This window comes from Chionomys nivalis, chromosome 7 (assembly GCF_950005125.1).
Source record: "Chionomys nivalis chromosome 7, mChiNiv1.1, whole genome shotgun sequence".
Lineage (NCBI taxonomy): Eukaryota > Metazoa > Chordata > Mammalia > Rodentia > Cricetidae > Chionomys > Chionomys nivalis.
In genome coordinates this window covers 53088534-53113118 of record NC_080092.1, presented here as the reverse complement: position 1 = coordinate 53113118, position 24585 = coordinate 53088534, and the positions used below count along the sequence as shown (strand labels likewise).

General features: G+C 51.1%; 1 protein-coding gene across 7 annotated transcripts in view; it reads right to left on the bottom strand.

The window, feature by feature from the left end:
- Wscd1 (WSC domain containing 1) overlaps positions 1–24279 on the bottom strand; it is a 41302-nt gene extending 17023 nt beyond the window's left edge. Inside the window, exons 1-7 of one of the 7 annotated variants that reach the window (XM_057774721.1) lie at positions 22901–23349; positions 22434–22558; positions 21356–21434; positions 13984–14667; positions 7308–7422; positions 5392–5576; positions 2092–2213 (exon numbers count right to left, since the gene is read on the bottom strand). In XM_057774721.1, coding sequence (XP_057630704.1) covers positions 2092–2213; positions 5392–5576; positions 7308–7422; positions 13984–14401 — 840 coding nt within the window. In that variant the 5' untranslated portion in view covers positions 14402–14667; positions 21356–21434; positions 22434–22558; positions 22901–23349. Of the gene's footprint in view, positions 1–2091; positions 2214–5391; positions 5577–7307; positions 7423–13983; positions 14668–18738; positions 19269–21355; positions 21435–22041; positions 22062–22433; positions 22559–22900; positions 23350–24156 lie in introns of those variants that run through there. The other 6 variants (XM_057774722.1, XM_057774720.1, XM_057774725.1 and 3 more) reach the window with 6 other exon arrangements.
- Between the last annotated feature and the right edge of the window lie 306 nt (positions 24280–24585).

The window sequence follows — 24585 nt, the reverse complement described above, 5'->3', positions numbered from 1 at the left end:
GGAAAGACTGGAGTTCACTTTCTAAACCCATACAGAGTGATCTCTAATGTGGATGGTCTGGCAGGACAGGGCCAGTTCAGCGGAGTGCAGGCCCTGTGTTACCCGTAGCTGTGGGATTTGTAATGGACCTGTCTAGGATGCAACCAACTGAATACTCAGTTTCTGAACGTGGTCACAGGAAGCCAGGGTAATGAGCTGACTTCCAGGGAGGAGGCTAGTTGGGAAGGAGGCAGGAGTGAGCCAAGTCGCCTTGGTATCTCTTTACTGTGTTCTACAGAAACACATCACTTACTCAAAGCTAAGCAGAGGGGTCCAGGCCTGCAGCTGTGGTGACTGCACTTTTTCTCCCCCGGCCGCTCTTTTTCTCATCTCTCCCTTACCCTCTGTCACAAGAGGTTGCAGTGTCTGAAAGCACAGATGGCGGAGTCAGGAGCCCTGGCTGTGCCTGTGTCCAGGCTTATCCCTCTGCAAACCTGAGCTGAATCCTACAGCCCCCAGGGATATGAGCGGTCCCCTGCTGAGATTAAAGCAGCCTTTCTTTGCAAAGGCCTGGCCCCTCCAAAGCTGCTGGGAAGTCTGCCTTTATCCTGCCCTAGACCAGTGGCATTCTACATTCTGAAGGAAGTTGGGGTTTGGAGGGCCCTATGGGGGAAATGGCTCAAAACTTCAGGCAGGTCTGACAGTTGTTTCGGAGTCCTTATTACCTCCCCCACTGAATTCAGTTCCCACCATGAGGATGAGAAGAGATGTGATTTCACAGGCCAGATGTCTGCGAGTCACCAAACGGGGTGACTGCTCTGTGACTTATGGGCCTTGATGGCAGCGGCTTTGCAAAGGCTGGTGACGCAAAGCTGGGGAAGTACGTCAGCACGGCACCCGGGCGAGAGGAAAACGCCTATAAAAGCTTTGTTCTTCCTCCACCTTGCCAGCCAGCGAAGCATTTCCAGAGAGCTGAGGAAACAGGAAGAGGGCAGCACCTACTGGGGCTGTAGGGTCTGGGTGAGACAGAGGACGGATGTCACAACCGCTTCCCTGAGGCTGCCCCTGCTCCATCCAATCCCCACAATGGGCCACGCCGCTGTCAGGTCCCAGCTCCACCAGTACTATGTGAGCATGGGCAGACAGCTCGATTGTTCTGCATTAGCTGCCTCAGTTTTCTCACTTGCCAAAATGCAGGTCATCATCCCGGCCATCCCCTTAGGCCTCAGGAAGGTTGAATGCGCTAACAAGTGCTTGAAATGATTAGTACTTTGCACGTATGTGTGATCAGTGTTAGTTTCTGCTCACGGTCATTGTCACCATCATCACAGGCAATGCCCTCTCCTCCCCTTAGCTCTGCTCTGTTACGCTGTCCAATACCACAGAGCCTCGAGGCTACTGCATCAGCCCCAGACCCCACCCCCCAGACCACTGTCACCTAGGGTCACTTGCAGAGAGGCAGCATCCACCACAGTGTGAGGTGGCTGAGTCTCAGCCTAATGCCTCTGTGCTCTGTGGACACGGAGCTCCCCACCACACCTCACACACTTCTGACTTTGAACTCTGCAACCTCCACTGGCCTTTGCCCACAGCTCTTTCTGCCATTGAGAAAGGACACAGTGTGGGGACAGTGGCTTTGGTGCCTTGCCCAGCTTAGCCCCAGCAGAGTTCCACTCCCCTCCAAAGCCTGCACTGAACCACAGGAGTGCTTGTGACATGACCCCTGAAGCCAGTCACAGCCCTTAGCACAGAAAATGGAAAATCCATCAGCTGTCCCTAAGGATTGAGCCAGCATCTCTGAGTCCAAACAAGGTCAATTTAACATGTGACATTTGTGTCAAGAGCTTCCATGCAGAAAGACAGGTAGGCATATTCTTTCTAGCTTACAGCCTTCCCTATGCAGCCTCAAATCACAGAGAGTGTTACCTGTGAACTACCCAACACACCCTGTGAGACACTGGCTATATGGCCTGAACCTGCCCTTGACACCTTGGCTGCCACTTGGGCTGTCAGAGTGGATGTGTGTGACCCAGCATGGGCCCTGCCCCTGCTCTGAAGCCCGCCATGCACACTGTATGACTGGACGCACTACACAATGGTAATAGTTCTTACTTTCTGGGAACAAAATCCAGAGCATGTCTCCACAGTCATGTTGGCCTGTGTCAGGGAGGAGGAGAAGGTGTGGGTGACGTTCTCTGGCAGCGGGAAGCACCCTCGGTAGGTGGCAGTCCGTCCTGCAGGGAAGGAAATGGGGTTTGGGTAAGAAGTGGTATCTGTGGTTGGCTCTGGGTCCTAAGGCCTATGCGAATAGACTCAGGAAGGGCAGCTATCACAAGAGAGAGAGTAAAGGGTCCAGACGGGCTTGAGCCAAGCACCTGAGAAACATCCACCATGGGAACCATGGTCACCCAGGGTCTTTGACAAAGGTCAGAGTTAAGGGGTCGCCTTTCCTGCCAAATCTTTGGGGGTGGGGGTAGAGGTGAAGGGGTCTGGGTATCTGTTTTTCTTTTCTTCATTTTGCATTTTACTTCATGCTAGCTTTCACAGTAGGTGATCTGGCAGGCTGGTAGTCTAGAAAGTTCTATGACTCCTGAGAATATGTATGGAGAAATAAGTGGACATCTGGACTGCCTGTTGCCTCTTGCTGTGTTGGGGCAGACAAGGCACTCCTGGGCCTTCTAGCAAAGTATCCTCACTCTGGTCTTGAACTCCTGCCCGGGTTCTAGGGATACTTCTCAATCCTGTGTCACAAAGGAGTTTTCTTGCCAAGTTGTTCTTCAACCTTCTGGTGGATAAGCTCAGCTCACTATTTGGTTCCCTTGGTACTGAGCAAACCTTCTGGAATGTTCCAGCACCAGCTGCTTGGGGATAAGTTTCTTGAGCTGGCGTCTGATTCGCATCCCACACTCTTCTTCATATTGGGTCTCCTGAGGCTTGACATCTTCACTTAAGCTTGCTCTCCCTGCCACATCTGACCAGCAGCACAAACTCTCACCAGGCTCCATCAGGGAAGGAATTTTTCCATATAAACTGTTAAGTCATGCTAAGTTCTGGACCTGGAAGCCCATCTTGATTGACCACAGAACCAGGGGTCTGGGAATCAGTATACAGAGCCAAGAAGGCTACCTGCTACAGAGAAAATGGCTGGCTTCCAGTACTCAGGACCTGAGCTGTCCAGCCTGTGACTAGCCCTGTGTCATAGACTCGAGGGCTCTTCCTCACTGACAAGCTCTGAGGACTGTTATGGAGGAATTGCATGTCTCAGTGCCAGCTCCTGACAGCTGTATCCTACCCATCCCCCATCCCCCCACCTGCACAGGATTGTGGTACAATAGCCCAAACTAATGACAAATACCACACACAAGACTCTGTGCCATCCCGTGGCAAGGCCAGGCCACAAAGAACAAAGACTTAGCTCAGGCCTCAGAGCTCAATCACTGGCATGGGACAGATGCCGAGGGTACGGACTGAGGAGCACAAGGGAAGGGAGGGCCACTAAGGCAGGCAAAACACAGGAGAGGGAAAGTAACTAGTATCTCAGGAAGTCCAAGCCATGGCAGGGTTGGGGGGCAACGGGGAGTCATGAGACTCCAGAACGGAGCTCCCAGAAGGAGGCTGTGTGTGGTTCCCTTGGCTCCCTGCAAGCAGCCTCAACACTAAAACAAGAAATGGGCGCTGAGTGAATGAATGAACGGAATGCGGCACAGAATCCTGGTGCGGGGGGGGGGGGGGGGGGGCGGAGCTCAGCATAACCGGCAACAGGGAAGCGACCCATGTGGCTTGGGTGGTCACAGAAATGGTCTGTGCACATCGCTGATGTGACCGTTTGTGGCTAATGCCATTAAGTGTAGACTGTTCTATAGCCCTCACTGTGGATTCCCCAGATGAGAGCCCTGGGGCCACGGAGGGCAGACGAACATTGTCAAGGGAAGACACTGATGAAGGGTCAGGACTGACCCTCATCCCAACTCGAAGGCAAGGGCATACTTATGCGTGTGTCCTAGCAGCTGCAAGCTGCACTTTACAAAGGGTGGTCACCTGATCACCCATGACAGCCTGTTAGCATAGCTCCTGGAGAGTGGAGCGGAATGCAAAGGTCAGCCACACAGCTGGCTGCAGAGACAGCACTGACACCATGGCCAACGTGAACCATGACAGCAGCTCTGGCCCACTCAAGATCAGAGGTTGTCCTGAATGAATCTGTCCCTCAGCCGATCGATCGAAAGCAGAGGCAAAACAACAACAACAAAACCCAAAACCAAACAACAACAACAAAAAACCCAAAATCAAATCAAACCAAACCAAACAAACAAAAAACTTGGCTGTCTCTAAATCTGTTGGAAGTTGGTAGGGTAGCCAAGAGTCTACCTCAGGCCTAATCCTGCTAGATCTCGGGAGTAAGGGACCAGGGATCAGGATAAGGGATCAGAGATCAGACTAATCATCTAAGGTCAAAGAAATAAAAGATACAAGAAGCAAACACGGCCAGTCCAGTCCTCAGAAAGTCACGGAGGTGTCCAAGGGAAGACAAGGTAAATCTGGCACACACTAAGTGTCAGTGGGCTTCTGCTGAGTTAATGGACTCACTAGCAAATCCTTGAGCTCATCTGTATGGTCAGTGTCTTCATTCCAAGCCACTGCCCCATCTAGGCGTCTCAGCTCCCAGGCACACCTGTCCGACGCAAGAAGCACCTGAGCATCTCTAGCAGCCAGGAAGGAGTCAGTCTCCCTGTACTTGGGCCCTATGTGCAGTGGCTGTGGCCTACTATCGTCCTCAGGGCTGGGCTATTTCTTTGCAAGCTGTGTAATTCTGAACTGTGTGCTCATCTTTGATGAGAATTTATCTGAGGACCCTTGATGCCTATGTTTGTTTGCATAGCTCTCCAGAGAGAGATTTTGTTCTTGCTCCTCCAAGGTCCTCCAAAAAGCTCCAGAACCAACTTTTATGTTAGAGCTTGCAGGCCCAGGTAGATGGTATAAGTTAAACTCCCAAAACACACACACACACACACACAAATGCGGGGCTGTAGATGCATATTCTCAAGTCTTATTTTATCTCCTCAAACCAGTTTCAGCCCCTCAAGTTCACCACCGTACGGCTAGAGACCTAGCTCTATCCAAAGAAGTTAGAGAACAGACTGGAACCCTGCAAAGAGAACTGAGCTATCTGTGACCACATCATCAACTCAGGCTTCCTACTCAGCTTCTTCTGCCAGGGACAAGGAAAAGTGTGCCCAGTCATGAACCTAGACAGTTACAGTTTTTGATGACCCTTACTCTCTCTGCAGCATGCCAGGAACCAGTCTGGTGCAGGTGACAGGGAAGGGGCTCCAATTCTGGCCTATGGGCTGTGGGTAGGGTGAGTGGGACATGGGTGACATATAAAGCTCCGGATGAGGCTGGCACACTCACGCTTCCTGGAGCCCGACTGCTGCAGCCCCACACTGTACACGGAGAGCCGACGAACAGCCCCACAAAAGGCGCCCTTCTCTCCCTTGCACTCCTGGTTACACTCCTTCAGGCTGACGCGTGTGACTGGCAGCCGGTTCCCACAGTAGCACTCTGCACCAGCCTCCAAGCCGGCATAGACATAGGACCTGCAGGGACACAGTGTGAGTCAGTCCAAGCTGGGCCTAGAGCTAAGGCTGGAATCCAAAATATAGTTAAGGTGGGAGTCAGGTCATGACAATTGAGTCTTAGGGATGGACTTGAATCTGCAATAAGGTTTAGGTGAGCAGGCAGGGGCATGGCCAGTGGTTCTCAACCTGTGGGTCCTGACTCCTTTGTGAGGGCAAATGACCCTTTCATGGGAGTCAAATATATATACTGCATATCAGATACTTACATTGCAATTCATAGCATTAGCAAAATTTCAGTTATAAAGTAGAAATGAAATAAGTTTATGGCTGAGGGTCACCACAACATGAGGAACTGTATTAAAGGGTCACAGCATTAAGAAGATTGGGAACCACCGGCCTAGAAAATCAGGTTCCACCCAGAATTAAATGCCATCTAAGTACAGGGAATAATGCTTTCTTTGGAATAAACTATTAAGCCCCATGGATCTTTCTTGTCAGCTTTGACACTGAACTTCAGTTTCATCTATGGCCTCAAGTTACAAGGAATTCCATCAGTGATGGATGCGTGGGAATGCGGTTCTCAGGAGATGTGCAGAGATCTGGTGAGCAGCGTTTACCAATTACTGTGGTGTAAACACGCAAAAGATGACCCCGAGCTGCCTAATCACAGGGTCACAGGTGGAGATTAAGGTGTGCCCAGCATCAGCACAGCACTGGCCTGAAGCCCATGCAACAGGTGATACTCCAGGGTTCTGCTGCCCAGCCCCTTCTCCTTCTCCTTGCCCCCAGGTCCCACCACAGCAAGAGAGAGCAACATAGGAGAAACAGAACCCACAGAGCATCTCAATGGGACCCAGCTCTACAAAGTGAACCCTGAGTTCATATTCTCTTTCTGGTGTGAAAAGCAAAGAATCAAACTCCCCAGAGTGACCAAGTCCCATTTGGTCGCTCGTGAGATGGTAGACACTGTTACTGGATACCCCTGAGCCTCAGTTTCCTTAAATATGAAGAGACGTTCACTGAAATATGAATGAGACATTGGCATCCTCATGTCTAGCCTCACCTTCCTCTTAATTTCCAAGCATGGAAAAGGTAGGGCCTGTCTTTGCTTTCTCTAGGTATAAAATGGAGGGTAAATCATGACTGCCTAAAAGAACAGGGTGGGACTTGACTTAGAGAGACAAGTGTAAAAACATCTAAGGTGATAGAAACAGATCAAGATGCCGGGTGTTCACGCTGCTCTTCCTGTCTTCTGACATGAACATGTACACCGGTGAGCTGTGACTGTACTGATGGTAGGGGCTACATGACAAATGTCAGATGGCCATAAGAAAGCTGACAGTATCTGAAAAAGCAAATTTTGTTGTACACACAAGTAGAAAGGGTTGCTCTAACCGCTGAACTGGTCCTCGATATCCCTTTATTTGACTTTTTAAAACAGATGAACAAACTGAGGACAGGGACCTGATTAACTGAGTTTTTGGTGGGCCCTCACACTTCCATAGGATACTCCTAGAACTCCCATGGGTCACAGGGAGAGTCCCCAGCACAGCAGGAATGGAAGCTAAGTCTCCAGATACTTCCCAGCACCTTGGTCATATGCTGACAAACTTTCTCCTGGGATTAGAATCTGATGATTGGGGGTGTAATGACATCATGGCAGTCAACCAGCAACCATGATGTCCCTTGGTTCCAAGCCTGTCTTCTGACCTTATTCTGGTGTGGTCAACAGCCCAGCTCAACACTCACCGCTCAGCACAGGCATCCTGGCAGTGTGACACGGTCATCTTTCTCAAGTCATAAAACACTGCCCCCTTCAGAGTTCTTTCCTGGCCCTCCTCACTGAAGCATCCCAGGTAAGTGCCTGCAAAGAGGGAGCACAATAGAGATCAGGCCTAGGAGTCAGGGAGCACCTCCAGTCATGGGAAAGTCTGCCCGCCTGCAACCAGTGAGGAAAAGTGGGGATGGCCAGCCCCGCCTGACCCACAAGGTTCTGTAGAAAGTAGAGGGGATGAAAACTGTTCTTCAACTTCTCCCAGCACAAGAGCCAAGTGGGTAGCTGGGAAGCTTTCTGCTTCTTTGCTTAGTTAATGGCCTGATATGCACCCAGTTAATAGCCTACTGTGCACCTAAAGGTAGTGCCAGGAAACTGGAGCCAGACTGCAGCTTTCTCCACCACTCCTCTTCCCTGTGCTTGGATATGAGTTTTACACACACACACACACACACACACACACACACACACTTAGTATTAATTGTATATACTGATGGGTTACAGTGCAATGATACAACATATGTGTGCAATGGTCAAATCAGGGCAGTTGGCATTTTTATACAGTTGAGTCCTTGTAAACATTGATGGTTTAATGGTCTCACCCTCTCTTCCATTTCTAGGCTCCTTTGCCTCTACTGTGGTCCCAAGACACCATCCTGCCACATTCACATGAGCCAGAGGGAGGACAGGATCTAGGAAAAGTCTGGAATTAGCTAACCTAAGACATATCATAACCAGGGGTCTCTTTAAAACAACCTATCTGCAGTGTGTTGGTAGCATATGGAAACAGTCTGTAAGTTTGAGACAGGTGTCCCTGTAGAACGGATGTAACCAAGTGATCGTGGAGATCTCTGTCACACCCTCAGCACTTCCCCAGTCAGTGACACACTTGGGGATGACTCCATAGGGTAGTAACACAATAGATCCAAGCGTGCACACACAGGTGGGAGCTGCTGCTAGCCCTGCCCCGTCGCTGACAGGAGGGAGCTGTCTCCCAGACTTGCAGAGAAACTTGGAGAATGCAAGCACAGCTCCAGGCTTGTAAATGTCACATGCATCACAGTATTTTGAAGAAATGGCATTTGGGAATTTGCAAACACTCTCTCACATGGTCCCCAAACTGGAGAGGCACATCTACAAGCGCTATGTTGGGAACTGGATAGGATACCTGTGCTGATGCTGCACACAGCCTGAGAGTGGCAAGCTCTGCTGCTCAGGACCTCTTAAAGATAACCTGGGGTGTGCACCAGAAACACGGGTCAGGTTTCCTAAAAGCCTCATGGCTTCATAGAGCTGGCCAGAGAAGAGGGAGGTCATGGGCCTTCACAAGGAATGGCAGCTTCTGCTGAGCACTGTGGGGAAAGGTTTCATGTCCATTCCTTGCTGAAGCAGGGAGGGGCTCATCAGTCTGTGAGTGCTGCCAAAGTAAAGGCGACTTCAGACTCTGCTGGGTCATCTCAATTGTCCATGTCTTAGTCTCCAGAGCTGTCAGGTGGATGCATGCCCACTTTTGCTCTGGACCAGTTCCCTCCTCCCTCCTAGCCAGAGCCTCTCACCTATCTTAAGGTCAGGGTCCTTCCCCTGTCACTCCAGCTCTCCACAGGATCTCAGCACTCAAAGATGTTGTCTTAAAAATACAGGCAAAGTCAGCCAAGTCTCAGTCATTAACTTGTTAAAAAATCTAAACCGGAAGCCTCTTGGAGGGTAGGGACAGCATCTTTACCCCAAGTGACTCACCAGGGTCAGGAACAATGCCACTGCTATCACCTAACTGGAAACAGTGGGTCGCATCTCCAACAAAACACACTGATAGTCCCAAAGCCTCAGGGTAAAGCAGAGAAGTCCCAGGACAGAAAGGTGGCCCAGCTGACCACACCTGGTTCTAAGTTCCAGGGGCCTAAATTCCCAGAGCAGAAGACAGTCATGACAGCATGAAGCTGTACTTTCACTGTCCAGGGCTCCAGGGAATCTCAGGTCAGAAGATGCCAGAAAGAGGAAGCCAAAGCCACCTTCTTCAGTATGGCCTCTTGTAAATTCCATGCCTCCTGAGACCACCTCCATGGAGGGTTGGGTATCAACACATGTGGCCACGCCACAGTCAGCATGCCAACCACAGGCACCTACTCCCTGGTACGGATCCCTGTAATATCTCCCTCTCTCCTCTCTCCCTCTCCCTCTCTCTCTCTCTCTCTCTCTCTCTCGCCCTATAATCTCTCTCTCTCTCCTCTCTCCTCTCCCTCCCCCCCCCTCTCCTCTCTCTCTCTCTCTCTCTCTCTCTCTCTCTCTCTCTCTCTCTCTCTCTCTCTCTCTCGCCGCAGGACTCCCGAATCCATCATATAGGCTGCAGAAAACACCCAGCCAGAGCAGCGGGCATGAATTATTCTCTGCTTGCCTACTTAGTAAAAGAAAAGCAGTGTCTGAGAGATTTCCAATGTGTTGGTTGGCACAGCAAAGAAGTCCATCGCAGCTTTCGATTAAACATTCCAAACACAAGTTCTGTCGCCGAAAACGAAGCACGAAGCTCGAGAGGCACCCGGTCAAGACTTGCTGGTGCTGGAACGGCGCATCCCTGTTTCTGAGAATGGGACAGTGGAGGCTTGAATTCCTGCTCTGCCAGGACAGGCCTGTGTGACCTGGGATGTGACCCCCCTCTCTAAGGTGCAGGTTCCCTATCTACAAAACTGGGACGTGGTACCAATCCAGAAGCTGGTTGTGAGAATTCCACAAGATAACACGTGTCCAATGTCTAACACAAACCTCGGAGTGCCAGGGAACCAGGAGTGACTATTTTATTTTTAATAGTTCATTCTGAAGAATGAAGAATTCTCAATGACTTCCCTGGAACTCACACTCTTCGCTGCTAAAGTGGCGAGAGCGCCGCTTGCATCAGTAGGCTCTTTGAAGATTATATTAAACGAGATGACAGATGGACAGCTACACAAAGCGATGCTCCATACATAGCAGATGCTCAAATAAATACTGTCTATTATTATTCTGATCCTATAGTCTAACCTGGGACCTAGCGGGACAATGGATCAGTAAATATTAGTGGAATAATTAGCACATTAGTAGACAAGAGGAAGGCAATGGTTTCCACAGCCAGACTGCAAAAAACTAGAAGTGGCTGGGTACTGAGCAGCTGGACTCCGTGACCACATGAAGAGGAAGCCCCCCACCCACTGCCCCTCCGCCCAGCAGCCCCATCTTGGGGTGAAGCCAGGGTTGGAGGCACAGATGGCCCCTTTGGGTTGTGGGGGAGCAAAGGAGCCCTTTGTCACTTAACATAACAAATGGCTTTTCTAAATCCCTGACAGAGGCAAGAATGTGCAGAAAAGCAAGAACTTTCGAGGGACGCAGGGATGCGCTGGGACGATCCTGAGGCGGATTTATTACTTTGGGCTGAAACGAAGACGATGCATTACCGCCTGTGACTCTGCATCTGTTCATTTGCACATCAGAATGGACAAGTCGTGAGGCTATTAACGATGGCTTTGGAGATATTGGAATGTCTTTGAAAATTACTATCAATAAAAAACAAACTGGCTATGGAGAAGTTACTATTTTTCCCCTAGTAAACTTACTGACATTTTATTCCATTATGGATGTTGTCCAAGGTATAATGAAATGCTCAGTGATTGATGGAGACTCCTGCAGCTTCCGTGGCTTGCAGGATCCCTTTCAGGGGATGGCGGGATGCCCAGGCTGCAAAGAGATGCTTGCTTTGTCTGCCACCCCAGCAGCTGGGCGAGGGTTACACTGTGGGCCACTCTCTAGACCAAGGAGACCTGCTTGGCCATGCAGGGCCAGAGAGTCCTACCAGAGGAAGGAACAGGGACTCCCAGGCCAGTGGTCTGCCTTCCTCTGCAGTCTCTGAAGACTCCCAGCATATCACCACACCTCCCTCAGACACTGCTTTATAAGAGTCTGCAGGGGGACCAATTTTATCTTTAAAGTCCCACAGAAGATTCAGAATATTTAATCACCCATGGAGGGGTGGTGCTCATTGATCATTCTGAGTTCTCACTGCCAAGCCCTGGGACTGGACCTTGGATGCCCCATTGTACCCTGGTGTGGTCAGAGCTAACCCTTTCTCTGTTTGGTAATGGGGGCACACTGGAGATCAGGGACAGGGACTATCAACAGATAAGGAGGTATACCATCTTTTTCCACACCCAAAACCATATTGTTGGACAGCAGTTGATTACTGTCTTGCTTACATCTTACTGTGATATCTCTTGCTTTCATCACTACTGAGTCTCTAGGGGTAACTAAATGGTTCTCTTAGATATATCATGACCAGAACCAGATGACCAGGCCCTTTAGTTCCCTCATATGCAGAGCAGATATAAAATGTCTGCTCTGCCTCAAGCTCCAAGCCATGCCTTCATCATCCTTCAGTAAGTTTGTGCAGTGATTATTTGAATATATAGCTGACTCCACTCCAGAGCACTCAAGAGCCCAAGGCAAAACACATATGGGAACTAATGTACTAGGTCTTCAGTAAAAGAGGATGGAAAGAAATGAAGAGAAGACTTCAGGTCAATTTGTTGAAGGTCACAGAGCCATGAAGTGGCAATAGCAAGAGAGGAACTCAGCTCTGTCTTCAGCAAGCATGTACTTTGCAAAACTTCCTCTCAAAAAACCCATGGGGCCTTCTCCTGGTCACCTGTACTTTAGTCTACATTAATTGTCCTGGTAATGCCTGCTTAGAGACCCAGCTTCTTGGTGCATTGGAGAGACTACACAAGGCACACATGTATAAAATGGGCTGCACCACTAGCTCCTCTGTCTCCCCTTACTTGCAGGCCATGCTAGAGAACCCACTGAGACGAACATCAGCTGGATGATGTCTGAAAAACACCTTTCCCTAGAGACAAGAGCCCTCAGCCTTCTAGTCTTCACTTAGTCGGGCCCACTGAGTCATCTCTCCAAGGAAGAGAAGCTAGGCTCTTTTTATGCCTTGGAATCTTCTCATTCTCAGAATAAATCAAGGCTGGGGTGTGAGTCAATATTGGAGTGTGTGCCTAGTATCCCATGGCCTGGGACCTGTGTTTCAACAACTCAAAATGGACGAATCAATCTATTCATCTTCCATCCATCCATCCATCCATCCATCCATCCATCCATCCTTCATCTCAAATGTTAGTTAGGCCTGACACTTTCTCTTATTCCCTAAGCTTGACGCCCACTTGCCTTATATCCTCCTACAGTCTTCCACTTAAAACTCTAGGCTAAGAAATCTGTACATTATGTTTAATATTCTATGTGCTATGCTTAATATTCTATGCTAAGTACTCTATGCACTATGCTTATTACTTATGCTAGGCACTCTACAGACTATGCTTAAAAATCTATGTTTAGCAATCCATGAACTTTATTTTGGGGACAGGAGAACCTGGTGACTTGGGGCACAGGACCGAATAAGGTGACAACAGGATGATCAGAGCTAACCAAGTTCAGTTTCATTCAGGCACAACTTCAGCACTTACTCTATGTTCCCCAGGCACCCAGCATGTTCCCTGGGCCCTGTACAGAGAATATACAGAACTCTGTCAGAGCCCCAGGCCACAGTGGACCGTCGTGGGACTTAGAGCAGTCTGAAGGTGATCCCCGTGATCGCCCACTCCTAGGCCTGCCACTCCAGGCTGCCCTGGATGTGTTTTGCTTTGTCTCCCGTCCCCTCCCACCTCAAGCAGCCTCCATCAGCTTGCACCCGCTCCATGGTACACTTTTCCTGGCTGCCTTCTTTCCTGGTCTCCCTGCCACTCCCCAGACAGGGTTTCCTGCCCAGATCTACTTACATCTCAGTTCTGGCTTTGGGACTAAAAACTCCAAACTACGAGAATAACCTTGACCATTTACTAAACATCCCCATGCCTCAATGTCTTCCCTGTGAACTGGGGAAATAATAGTTCCGGATACAGTGGCTTCACAGAACAGCAACACTGTAGAGACGAGCCACTTTTACTAAAGTGATAACAGTTTCCAGTTAGAAGGCCAAGTAATTCATGAGCTACCCTTGACAAATGGCTCTTGGCTTAGGAGTGTACCAGGATGGCCTAGAACAGCAATTCTCAACCTGTGGGTCACGACCCGCTCCCAAGGGTTGTATGTCAGATATCCTAATATCAGATATTTACATCACAGTTCGAAATAGTAGCAAAACTGTAGGAACGAAATAGCAACGAAAATAATTTTATGGTTGGGGGTCACCACAATATGAGAAATTTTACCAAAGAGTTGCAGAGTAGAAAGGTTGAGAACCACTGGTCTAGAGAGTAGGTAAGGGGATTTCTGGTGGCAACCAAAGCAGGAGATTCTGCTTTGTCTGATGTATGACAACCTGAGACTGTGCTGGTCACCACTTCCCAAGGACAGCAGTTGCTCTGGCTCTGAGGCCCATGACATACACCCATGACATACTGTTCCAGGCCACCCCAATACATAACAGTAGAATCAATGACTCTATCTCCACCTGAGAGGACCCAGAAACAAATGATGTAATCAAGGTCACCCAATAGGGTGTACTGAGTCAAGATCAAAGCCTGAGCTCTGGGTGACAGTATCACGTCCCTTAGTTGCAACAGGGCCAAGAAGAGGGGCAATGCATGGAAGCCTGGGTAGGATTCTTGGCAGCAGCAGAGTACCTACCTTGGCTGCGGCTCACTGGTCCAGGGGCCTCAGGGCCCAGGGTGGGTGGTCCCTGGGGGTCACTGGTGAGGTGGTGGAGCCAGCGCCGCCGCAGTGAACTGCGGTTCCTGCGGGGCCAGCGGATTCCAGGTGGCAGTCGGGCCAGAGGACTCCTCAGTGTGTCCACATCAAGTATTAGGTCAGGGCTACTGTGGGGGTCATGGAGGCCCCTGCCATCCAGAAGGCCCATACCCAGTGCCACAGTGGCCACTGGCAAGGCCTGCAGGCTGCCAGGAGCCCGGAGGGCCTGCGGGAGGGCCACTCTGGCCCTCTGCAAGAGCAGCAGACTACCGGTCATCAGGTAGGCGGCTGTAAGGAAGAGCAGCAGGAACTGTGTTCTGCGGAGAAACTTCTGGAGTCTGAAGAAAGGTTTGGCCATGCCCTTGAGCAGCAGGGCTCCCAGCCGGAGCCTGGGGACGGCTCCTAGCACCTGGGCAGGAGGGACGCCAGGGCCTCCAGAGGTGTCATCCCAGCATCCTGGCGCCGGACACCTGTCAGTACACTCCTCTGCTGCTGTCCCTGTGCGTCTCAAATGTCACCATCGCTTTTCTCCAGCAGCCACAAGCCCCGAGTTGGTAGTTTCTGCCCAAGAGTCACCGTCTCCCCCATCCCTCAGTTCTCCTGGCCCTCGTCAGTCTCAGGAACCTAGGAAAGTGAAGAAATAATATTAAGATGATAGGGTCCACTGCCCCCTTCCCGGGCCAGGGTATTCCCCAGCCCTATGGCTGACTTAATAAAGGGGTAAGCTTTGTGTCGGGAACACTAGACAGAATGTTCAGATCCCAGGTCTTCTGCTGGCCAGCTGTGTGGCACTGGGAAAGTTGTGGAACCTCTCTGGGCTTCAGCTTCCTCATGTGTTACATGAGGTTAATACTGTTCTGGACAGTGACCATGAAGGTCCAGTAATGACAACAGCAGAAAGTAGGAGGAAGGCAAGCAACCACGGCTTCCATCGACTCCTCAGTAGCCCCAGACACTCAGCTCAATGAGTCATCTCATTTGACTCTCCCCAATCTAGTGAGCTAGAAAATGTCCCCACTATACAGATGAGAAAAACAAAGGCACTGCAATTTCCTGAAGTCGCACAGCTGGAGAGCATGGGAACCAACACTCCAAAGTCTCTCTCCAGACTTGTTTTCTAAACTGCTACCCAGCTCAGCCTGAAACACAGCTTTGCTAAAACACAGGTGTGCCCCACACAGGCAGGGGTACACTGCAGGTACTCAACAAATACACACAGGGACCTGGCTCCCTGGGATGCACGGACACTGCCATCTGTATTCTGGGAGCAGTTTCTACAGAGGTTGGCCATTAACCCTCACTAAGACAGAGGCCCAAGAGAGGGAGAGGATTTTTGGTGAACTCCTTGTTAGGGTGCCAAGGGACAGGATAATGCCAAGAGGCTGGGAAAGCTGGTGTGGAGGAGGGAAAGTCCACTGGCTAAGCCTGCCCAGGCTACAGTGTTCATGTTAAGCTGTTGTTCTCACTGGCGGCATCTCTAAAGTGGCTATTAGGGTTGGTGGGGGGCCCTGCAGCTGCCACGAGCTGAGCTGCTGTGTGAGAAGGGCTCGGAGCACAAGGACAGGCCTGTCCCAGAAGAAAGGACCCTGGAAGCATGACTAAGCCGCTGGCCGTAACTAACATGGTGAGGGCAGCGCTTCAATGACTGTTCTGTGCACAGACACGGCCTGCTGGGTGTGGGAAGAAAGACAATGTTTTGGCTCTGGGGCCCAGCATTCCAGGCTGCAAGGAGGCTGGGGACCCAGGAGACCATCCAAAGGGGCTCAGACCAGCCTGAGCCTTCCGGATTAAGTTCTGAGAGCCTCCAAGATGACAGAGGTATGGGAACACAGGTCCTCATCAGCAAATGACAGTGGAATCCAGCTGAGTGGGGCAAACCTTTGCAGATGGTCTCCTAGTCTTTCCTTTCTGTCTAAGCTGGTGTGTTGCCAGACCCACCCCTGTCAGCTTCAGATTTGTAAAACCACAGAGAAAATCCCATGAAATCCGGACTGATCTGTCTGCCCCCAGCCTGGGCTTCTCCAATCCACAGTGCACAGGCTGCCTGGGTGAGCCTCCTTAACACGCGAATCTGATCATGGCTGGTGTTCCCCTGCTTAAAAACCTCTTTTCAATAGCTCCCCAGAGCTTGGGGGATCAACTGCAAGCTCCTTAGCATGGCACACAAGGTCTCCCTGTGATCCAGCCCTTTGAGACCCAATCTCCGTGTCTCAGGGTCTCCATCATGCAGGCTCATACATACAATATGATTGCAGCAGGGTTTCCTGCAATCATAGTGTGTATGACCCCCAGACTTAGCATAAAGGTCACTTCCTCCAAGATTTACCTGATCACATCCACCCACAGAGATAGATAGATAGATAGATAGATAGATAGATAGATAGATAGATAGATAGGCAAACAGACTGACCAAACCCCAGGTCCCCAACAGCCTGTGCCGAGCCCTCCCAGCACACATCACTTTGATGCAATTGGCATTATCTCCGCACTTTTCAACCACCCCAAAGGACTCTGATCAACCCTAGTGGACGCCATCCCCTATTCATTTTGTCACTGTCCCCCAGCATGAAGCCTGACACAAACTGACACCTCAGTAGTCTTTGCCAGTGAAGACTGTTCTTTGTTTTGTTTTGCTTTTCCTTATGAATAAAAGGATGGCTAAGTGGACAGGAAAAGTCTGCTCCTGAGGGGTTTGACAGCAGCCAAACTTCAAACTCCACTCACCCATAGCTGGGAGGAAGTCTGAACTGGAGAGATAATGACCAACATATGGGCAAGCAGAGGTCTCAGCACCACAGAGTTGAGGTGTAAGATGCACATGGATTATCAAGAACACCTAAACACCTAAACGTTGGACCTTTAGTGTGCTATAAGAAGGTTCCCAGGTAATGTTTGCAGAAGGGTTCTGGATGCAGAAAGTTAGGGTCCTACTGGCGTGAACTCCTGAAAACCACAATAACAGGCGTAAGGTGGAACATCTGCTGTGGGAAGAAAGTTTCTGGTGTGATGGAACAGACAGGTGGGTGATGCCCCCACTCGTGCACCCCCAGGTGTGCTGGGACATCACAATTATGCTACAGATAGGATGTGATACATGAGACAGGTAGGGAAGGGGGTAGGGGAGAGATTTCAGCATGAACCCACCAGACTTCAAACTCACTCCCGCTCTCCAAGACCTGGCAAATCCTCCTAGAGTCCCCTGGACCAGTCCCTGGAGCCGTCTCTCTAATGCAGGTAGTGTCAACAGTCACATGCAGGTCAGAGTTCCACAGCCCAGGATCCCAGAAACAGGCATTCACTCTCAAGTCTTAAAATGGCAAAGCTGATTCCCAGGCCAGAACCCTGAATGAGGGTGGGCAGTGTACTACACAATCAAAGCACCCTGAACTTGCCCTGTCTTGATCCATCCACCACACTCTACCGCTGCAATTGCTAGCGTGCAGCCCCGCTCATCTGTCAGGCTGATAAGGCCTCTCCAGGTCACAGATCGACTTAGCCTGTCTCCATAGCCCCAGATGCCAGCAAACAGCTGGTTGAGTAGCAACAGCAAGAACCTGTTAGCTCAAGAGTGGCCGAGCTGGGACTGGGAGACTTGCAGCATGCATAGAGTTCACAGACAAGCTTAGAGGTGTAAGACAGCAGAGCCAGCTGAGACCTGGCAGGAATCTGGTCAGTTTTCATCTGTACTGGACCTAGTAGGCCACTTGACCTGTTGTACCCCAAGGCCAGCCGACCTTTATTAGAGCCAACCCAATCCCAGGGCAGAGCCTCAGGCTCCTTGTCTGTGAATGGGAAAGTGGGTATGGTTGTCGATCCATCTCTAGTTCCCTAGACTGTGGCACACACTGGCTCTGAATACCAAAGTGGTTCACAGGAGCTGCTGGACGACAAGCCCACAGCAAGTGCTCCTGGGAAACTGTCTCCTTCTGTCCTGGCCTCCTCCTCCCAGGACGGGCCCAACAACTTCCTCTTGCTTGAAGTTGATCTAACTGCTGTTGGCAACTGCTTAATTTTCAGTGACACCATTTATTAAGCTCCTGCAGTGTGAATAAATAGATTAGATGACCTATGTATCTCATGGGCCCCGAGATCCTCATGAGAGGCAGAAGGCCTGCTTCCCGTCAGTTGAGAACTGTCCCCGTACCTGCCTAGATCTGAGTCAGTATTCACACCCGGACATCTGCTCCTGGAACATGTGGCCAATAAGCTCCCTGCCCCTTTCCTCACTTCAGTTCTGGTTCTGCACGTGGCAAGATGTATTCTTTAACATGGAGTGTGTCTCCTTCACAGGGCTAAAACTATGCCAGGCAGAAACGCCTCCTGCTCTGGACTTTCTAGAGCCAAACCTAACAGGCACTGGCATGGGCAGGCTGGAAAGCTGCCTTTGAACCCTTCCCCCTTTTCTGGAAGTCCCCAACATCTCCTCTGCGGCTTGCTTCACTGCTGCTTTTCCTTATCTAGAGCCCACAGAGTACTTAGGGTGAGGGACCCCCACTTGAGGCTCAGTGCTCTATACATCCGTGCAATTATGGAATTATTTTAGGGCTTAGGGAAGGAGCAGCTGAGGTTCCCCAGGAATGAGAGGAGAATAATTGAACCCAGAGGCTTCAAGGAGTCTTAGGGAAGAAAAGCAGACTCCTAGAGCAAGGGGTACTCAGAAAACTGGGCTCCTGGAAGAGGGTAGATAGCACCTACCTGTGGGCCAGGTTGGGGTTGGAGTCCTAGCAGTGGCAGCAAAAACAGGAGGGGAACAGACCAGAGAGGAGAGAACCACCAAGGCTGGCCCCTGGGATTCAGTCATGTGACTCCACCTCCTGTCTATCTTCTGGCTAGAGAGAAGAAGCATTAGTGGAGAACAAATGCCCCCCACATGGCTCTTAGCCACCGTGGCCACCAAAAGAGGGCGATTCTGAGCTGTGTGCACATAGGGCATCATCGTAAAGACAAAGCAAAGCACAGGGTTCTACAGGCTGTTCCCCAGTCAAGATGAGGACCCCAGCTGCTCAGAGCCTCGGGTCACTGATCAGCCAGAAGCTAGTGGCTCTGTGCTTTGGGAACCTCAGTGAAGCTGTAAATGGGGCTGGGCCCCAGTGTCCTCCCACCTCTAATTTTCCATTCTCCACCCTCTGCTGCCCTATTCAATGCCTGTCAACTGAACTCCGTCCTTCTCCCAGAGATTCTGTCCTCCCAGCATCCTCAGAAAGCAGTTATACCAGTGTACAGCATCAGCGATACTAGAGCTTTCAGAAGGAGCTTGGAGGAACTGATCCAAACTCCTCCACTGCCACTCAGTGTCCTGTCTTGGTTCACTCCCAGCCCCCTCCCTCCGACTATTCCTTACAGAACCCAGTGTCCCAAACAGTGTTCCTGGCCAGCATCAGCTGTTTCAAGCCTCCTTATGGTGCATGTTCTTCAGACAGCCAGGGATGCTCTGCCCAACTCACAGGCCTGAAATACTTTCCTGCCCTTAAGGCTCAGCCCAATAACACTTTCTCCATAAAACCTCCTCACCCCCGGAGCAGAGTGGCTCTATAGCACCGACAGAGAGCTGGACATACAGTGAGCTGTGGCTGCAATCTGGGTCTACTTGGAGTGCGGCCGTTTGTCAATATCCCTACATCCCCTCCCAGCCTGCAAGTCACTCCCAGGTACAGTCAATATCTCTGCCCACTTCTGGGAATACCCCCCTCATTCCAGGGTCCTGAACTCCTGGTCTGAGGCTGCAAAGGGAGGTAAGGCACCCACAAAACACAAACCTGCTGGGCCCTTGCAGGAATGGGGTAAAGACTGCATCTTTGAAGAGGCAAAACTCTTTGAACTTCAGCACTCCAGAGAAAGAATTCAAATAAGAATGTTTCTAGGGGCTTGGGGAGATAGCTCAGTGAGATCCTGAGTTCAGATCCTCAGCATCCAGGCAGAAGCCAGAAGCCAGGCAATGGCTGTGCTTCTTAACCCCAGTGTTGGTGAGGTGGAGATAGGCAGATTCCAGGGACTTGCTGACCAGACAGAAGGGTGGAAGCAGCAAGCTCTAGGTTCAGTGAGACACTTTGGCTTATAAAATAATGTGGAGGCCAGACGTGATGGTACACGCCTTTAATCTCAACATTTGAGAGGCAGAGGTTAGCCTGGTCTGCAAAATGAGTTACAGCTAGCTGGAGTTAGATAGCAAGACCCTGTCTCAAACAAAAACAACCAAACCAAACAAAACCCAAACAACAATAATACTGTGGAGAACAATAGAGAAAACCACTGGACATTGACTTCTAGCCTCTGCAGGTGCTTGCACACACAGATGTGTACACACACACAGACTCCACACCCACATACACGGTTTCTTTACAAGTATAAAATATAATAGCTTATTAGCTTAATTAGTTCATAGTATACACATAGGTCCAATGTCACATGGTATCCCATTAAAATAGACAATTATGATTTGTCAGTCACAAATAGTTAAAACCAGTCTTAATAAGGTCAAATTCCACTCCATGCAAATGAGGTATATTACCTTCAGTGAACTTATGACTGGAGTTCATACGAACAGTAAAGTTGTACATGTCACATTGGAGTTACAAGTGTGTGACATGAATAAGCAGATAAAGAAATGAATGAGTGATCTTCTCACAGGCTCATGACATTATTTTACAAGTCATTATCCCTGTTACATAGAGGCAGAATGTGAAACATTGGGGGTCAATTAATTCAAAGAGAGATAAACAACTAACACTAGACAGAACCCCAGCTTTCTGATTCCAAGTGTGTGGCATCCCTCGCCCTGTCCCATAGCCTTCATCTACCTAGTATCAGATGGGAACCCTTCTATGCACTGTGCCACAAAGAGGCACACAGATACAGAGATACACAAATAGTGTTTCAGATACAGCTCAACATCGTGGTTATTAGAGTTAAGATGCACAGAAACTGGGGATGAGAGGGAGACAGCAAGATTAGTAAGTTCAGAGGAAGATTAGGTCATGTTCCCCAAATAAGCAGAGCTGACCTCCAGATCAGCTTGGGATCAGATATCGGGACCCTACTCTGTGAGTATGGCTACCATTCATGCCATGTAAATACAGATCCCCAAGGTTTAAATGCTGAGCTGCTTCCAAGTCCTTGGTCTTGACTTCACAGAGAGCTGGTCTCAGGAAAACTGGCCAGGATGGAGGCAGATGGGAGTACAAGCTGGGAGTGTCTGCAAAGAGAAGTGGATCTGTCCCACTAGGCCCTGCACACATGTCTCAATCTGGGCCTGGAGGCTGTGGGTTCCGAGGTTCTAGTCAGTGACTTTACAAGAACTACCCATGACACTTACTTGTGCTGCAGTTTCCAGGCTGAACTGGTTGAACTGAGACCCACATTTAGCAACAGGCCACTGATCCAGAAGGTGCCCTCTGCTGGGGAAGGCACAAAGGAGAAAGGGACAGGGGTCCTCTCTTAGGTCTAAATCCAAGTTCTTCTCCACTTCTGGTCAGGACACAGTGCAGAACTGTCTATACCAGGACTTCAGTGCCCTCTGAAAAGAGGGATTCCTTCACCCCAAGATAAGTTTCTTCCAAAGCTCTATGGGACAACGATTTCGGGATGGAGGGGAACACGAGGTCAGGGAGACAAGGAGATAAAGGGACAGTCGCCCTACTTCTCCCAGTCCAGCAACTGGCCAGGTCGCCTTTAACCACTACATAACTAAACCCGTCGACGTGGCAGCCTCTCCCCACAGACATTTTATGGGATTTCAGCTAAGACTGTGTGGAGGGAGAGCATGCTTGGGAGAAACGAAAGCTGTCCCCTACACCAGGGAGCTCTCCCCAGTTCTTGTATCCATTAAGTGGGCTAGCCACCAAGAGGGGATACCGTAGACAGAACGGGGTCACCTAGCTCGAGACTCCTCTACTTTCACCCCCTACTACCCTCATTCCCTGTGCCTGATGGAATCCTGATCCCAACTATGTGTCCCCACACAGGCTGACGAGGGTCCCCCTAAACAGAAGTATGCTGTACCGGTAACAGGAGAGATGAGGTGACAAAAGTACAGTGGTGTCCCGAGTGTGTCCATTCTGTCTGGAAAGTAGCCTGCGATGTAGAGTGAGGGCCGCGTCCCAGGGTAAGACTGTAGGGCTGAAAACTGCCCATTTGCTAGTAAGGAGATGAGGCATAGGGCCTCTTCCCACTCTGACCTCCCATCGGCTAGCTGGCAGGACTGAGTACCACCCGCGGAGCACAGACACCAGGAAAGCTGTTAGACGGGCTACCCTGAAGCAGCTGACCCAGCCAGGGCCGCTTTTGACTAGCAACGAAAAATGCCACACACAGTATCAAGCCACGAGTCCCCATCCATACCTTAGGAAGATGTAAAGAGCGAGACTGGGTAATTTTCCCAACAAAATACATACGTTTCGGTTTTGTCTCTGCCTGTGTTCAAGTTCACCGAGAGACTGGAGAAAACCCTGCGCTGACCGGAAGCCTGGCTTGGGAACGGAACGAGAGAGGGGGAGCAGATTCTGGCGAATATCTCCACCTAGGAGGGAAGCAGTGCGCACCTCAAATCCTGCTCTCAGTCCCGCCGGGGACTCAGACCCGGTGTACACCGGCTCCTGGCGGAGACGCGGCTGCTGCAACTGCCTGTGCACCCCCAGCCAGGACCAGACGTGGCAAGGCGCTCCCCACGCATCCGCCACGGTCCTGGCGCGCCGAGCGCCGGCCCGGGGAAGGCGCCCCGCCAGTGCGCCCCGCGCCCCGGCAGGTGCAGCCCCACGCGCTCCCAGACGTGTCTACACAAACTTGTGTGCCCGCGACTGGGTAGATCCAGCTCGCAGCCTGCGCCAGGGTCCTGGGTGGGGGACCCCGGATACTGACTCACCCCGCGATCGTGGCCGGCTGGGGCGCCCGCCTTCCGGGGCGCCGAGCCCGCAGCCCCGCAGTGCCCGGAGCCCAGACGCCCTCACGTCCCCGGCACCCGTAGCGAGCACACCAACACGCCCAGGCCCACGCCGCACAGTTCTCCCAGGTTGCGGACTTCCGCGCTGAGCAGTGGCGGAGCCGGCGGGCGCCGAGCTGAGCCGCGGGCGCGGAGTGGAGCGAGCGGCGGGCGCGGAGCGGGCGAACGGGCGCCCAGTCTGCACATGCTCACTCGCGCGGCCCGGGGACAGCGGCCAGCCTCCGCCGGGTCCTAGAGGCTCCGGCGTAAGCCCGCTGTTAGGCTTCCAAGAAGGGTCTCGGCTTCATAGCGGGGCTAAGGGGCGGGGGGCGTGATCTGTCCTGGCCTGCTAGACAACGTTCACACCGCGGGTCACATGCGTTACTCGCTACTGCCAAGCTAAGACACTGACAGCAGTCTGATGCACCCGCCCAGCCTAGCACTGCAGCCTTACTGGCTCTGGCACGCACCATGGTGCTCACACCAAACGCACACATGAACACACTGGGCATTGCCACTCACAGCAGTACGCCACCACACTCACATGCAGACGTGGTGGCAGACGCACAGTGGCTGATACAAATACACACTGAATCACCAGACACCCACACTCACACACTCTGTGGGTTCTGCTCCACTCACTTAGAAATGGTAGAACACCGGCAAGTGCACGCACGCGCGCGCGCGCGCGCGCGCGCACACACACACACACACACACACACAAAAGCACGCGGTTTGTACCACTCTGATACAAACACACAGACACACACTGGATCACTGTCCCATGCAGAGGTAGGCACATTCACCTCATCCACTGTGTCACACATCCACTTAGAAACACGCACGCACACACGCACACACACACACACACACATTTGATACACAAATTTGAATCACAAATCCAATGACAAAAGTGCTCACACTATCTCCATACATACCTGGGGTTCTTCCAGCAGCTTATCACTCTGCCCACCCCACACATAGTGACAGACCTTCAAAGGGACATTGCCTCACAGAGAGAGAGAGAGAGAGACAGAGAGAGAGACAGAGACAGACAGAGAGAGAGAGAGAGAGAGAGAGAGAGAGAGAGAGAGAGAGAGAGAGAGAGAGAGAGAGAGAGAGAGAGAGAGAGAATGAACACACAGGTTTATACACCGCCTCTTCTTTAAATGAAGGCTGGACCAGTCTCAAAGGCTTACCCCACTGAGAAGTCCCACTCCTCCTCTCCAAGCCCCCAAGTCACAGTATCCACACTGCTCTACCAGGAACAGCCGTGGGGCCCAGGTCTCACCCAGGACTGACAGCTAAGATGCTGCTGGAGGCAGAGGACAGGGTGAGAGAAGGCAGCAAGAGCAGGTGGAAGTGGCTCTAACCGACTTCCTGAATGAAAGTTTTATGCTTCCAACTTCCGCTAGGGGCAGAGCTGCTCGGCCACTCAGAGAAGTGCGATTTCAACAGGTGCAAGGCAGCAATGGGGCTTCGAAGGGGACCAGTTCTAGAAGGTCAAGGCACCCTGATGAAGAACGGAAGGACTTGCTGAAGTTTGCGGAGAGGAATCTTGTTGTCTGGAGATGACGACTGAGCTCTCTGGAGCCTCGGGGAGTCTTGGATGAGAACACAGGGAGGGA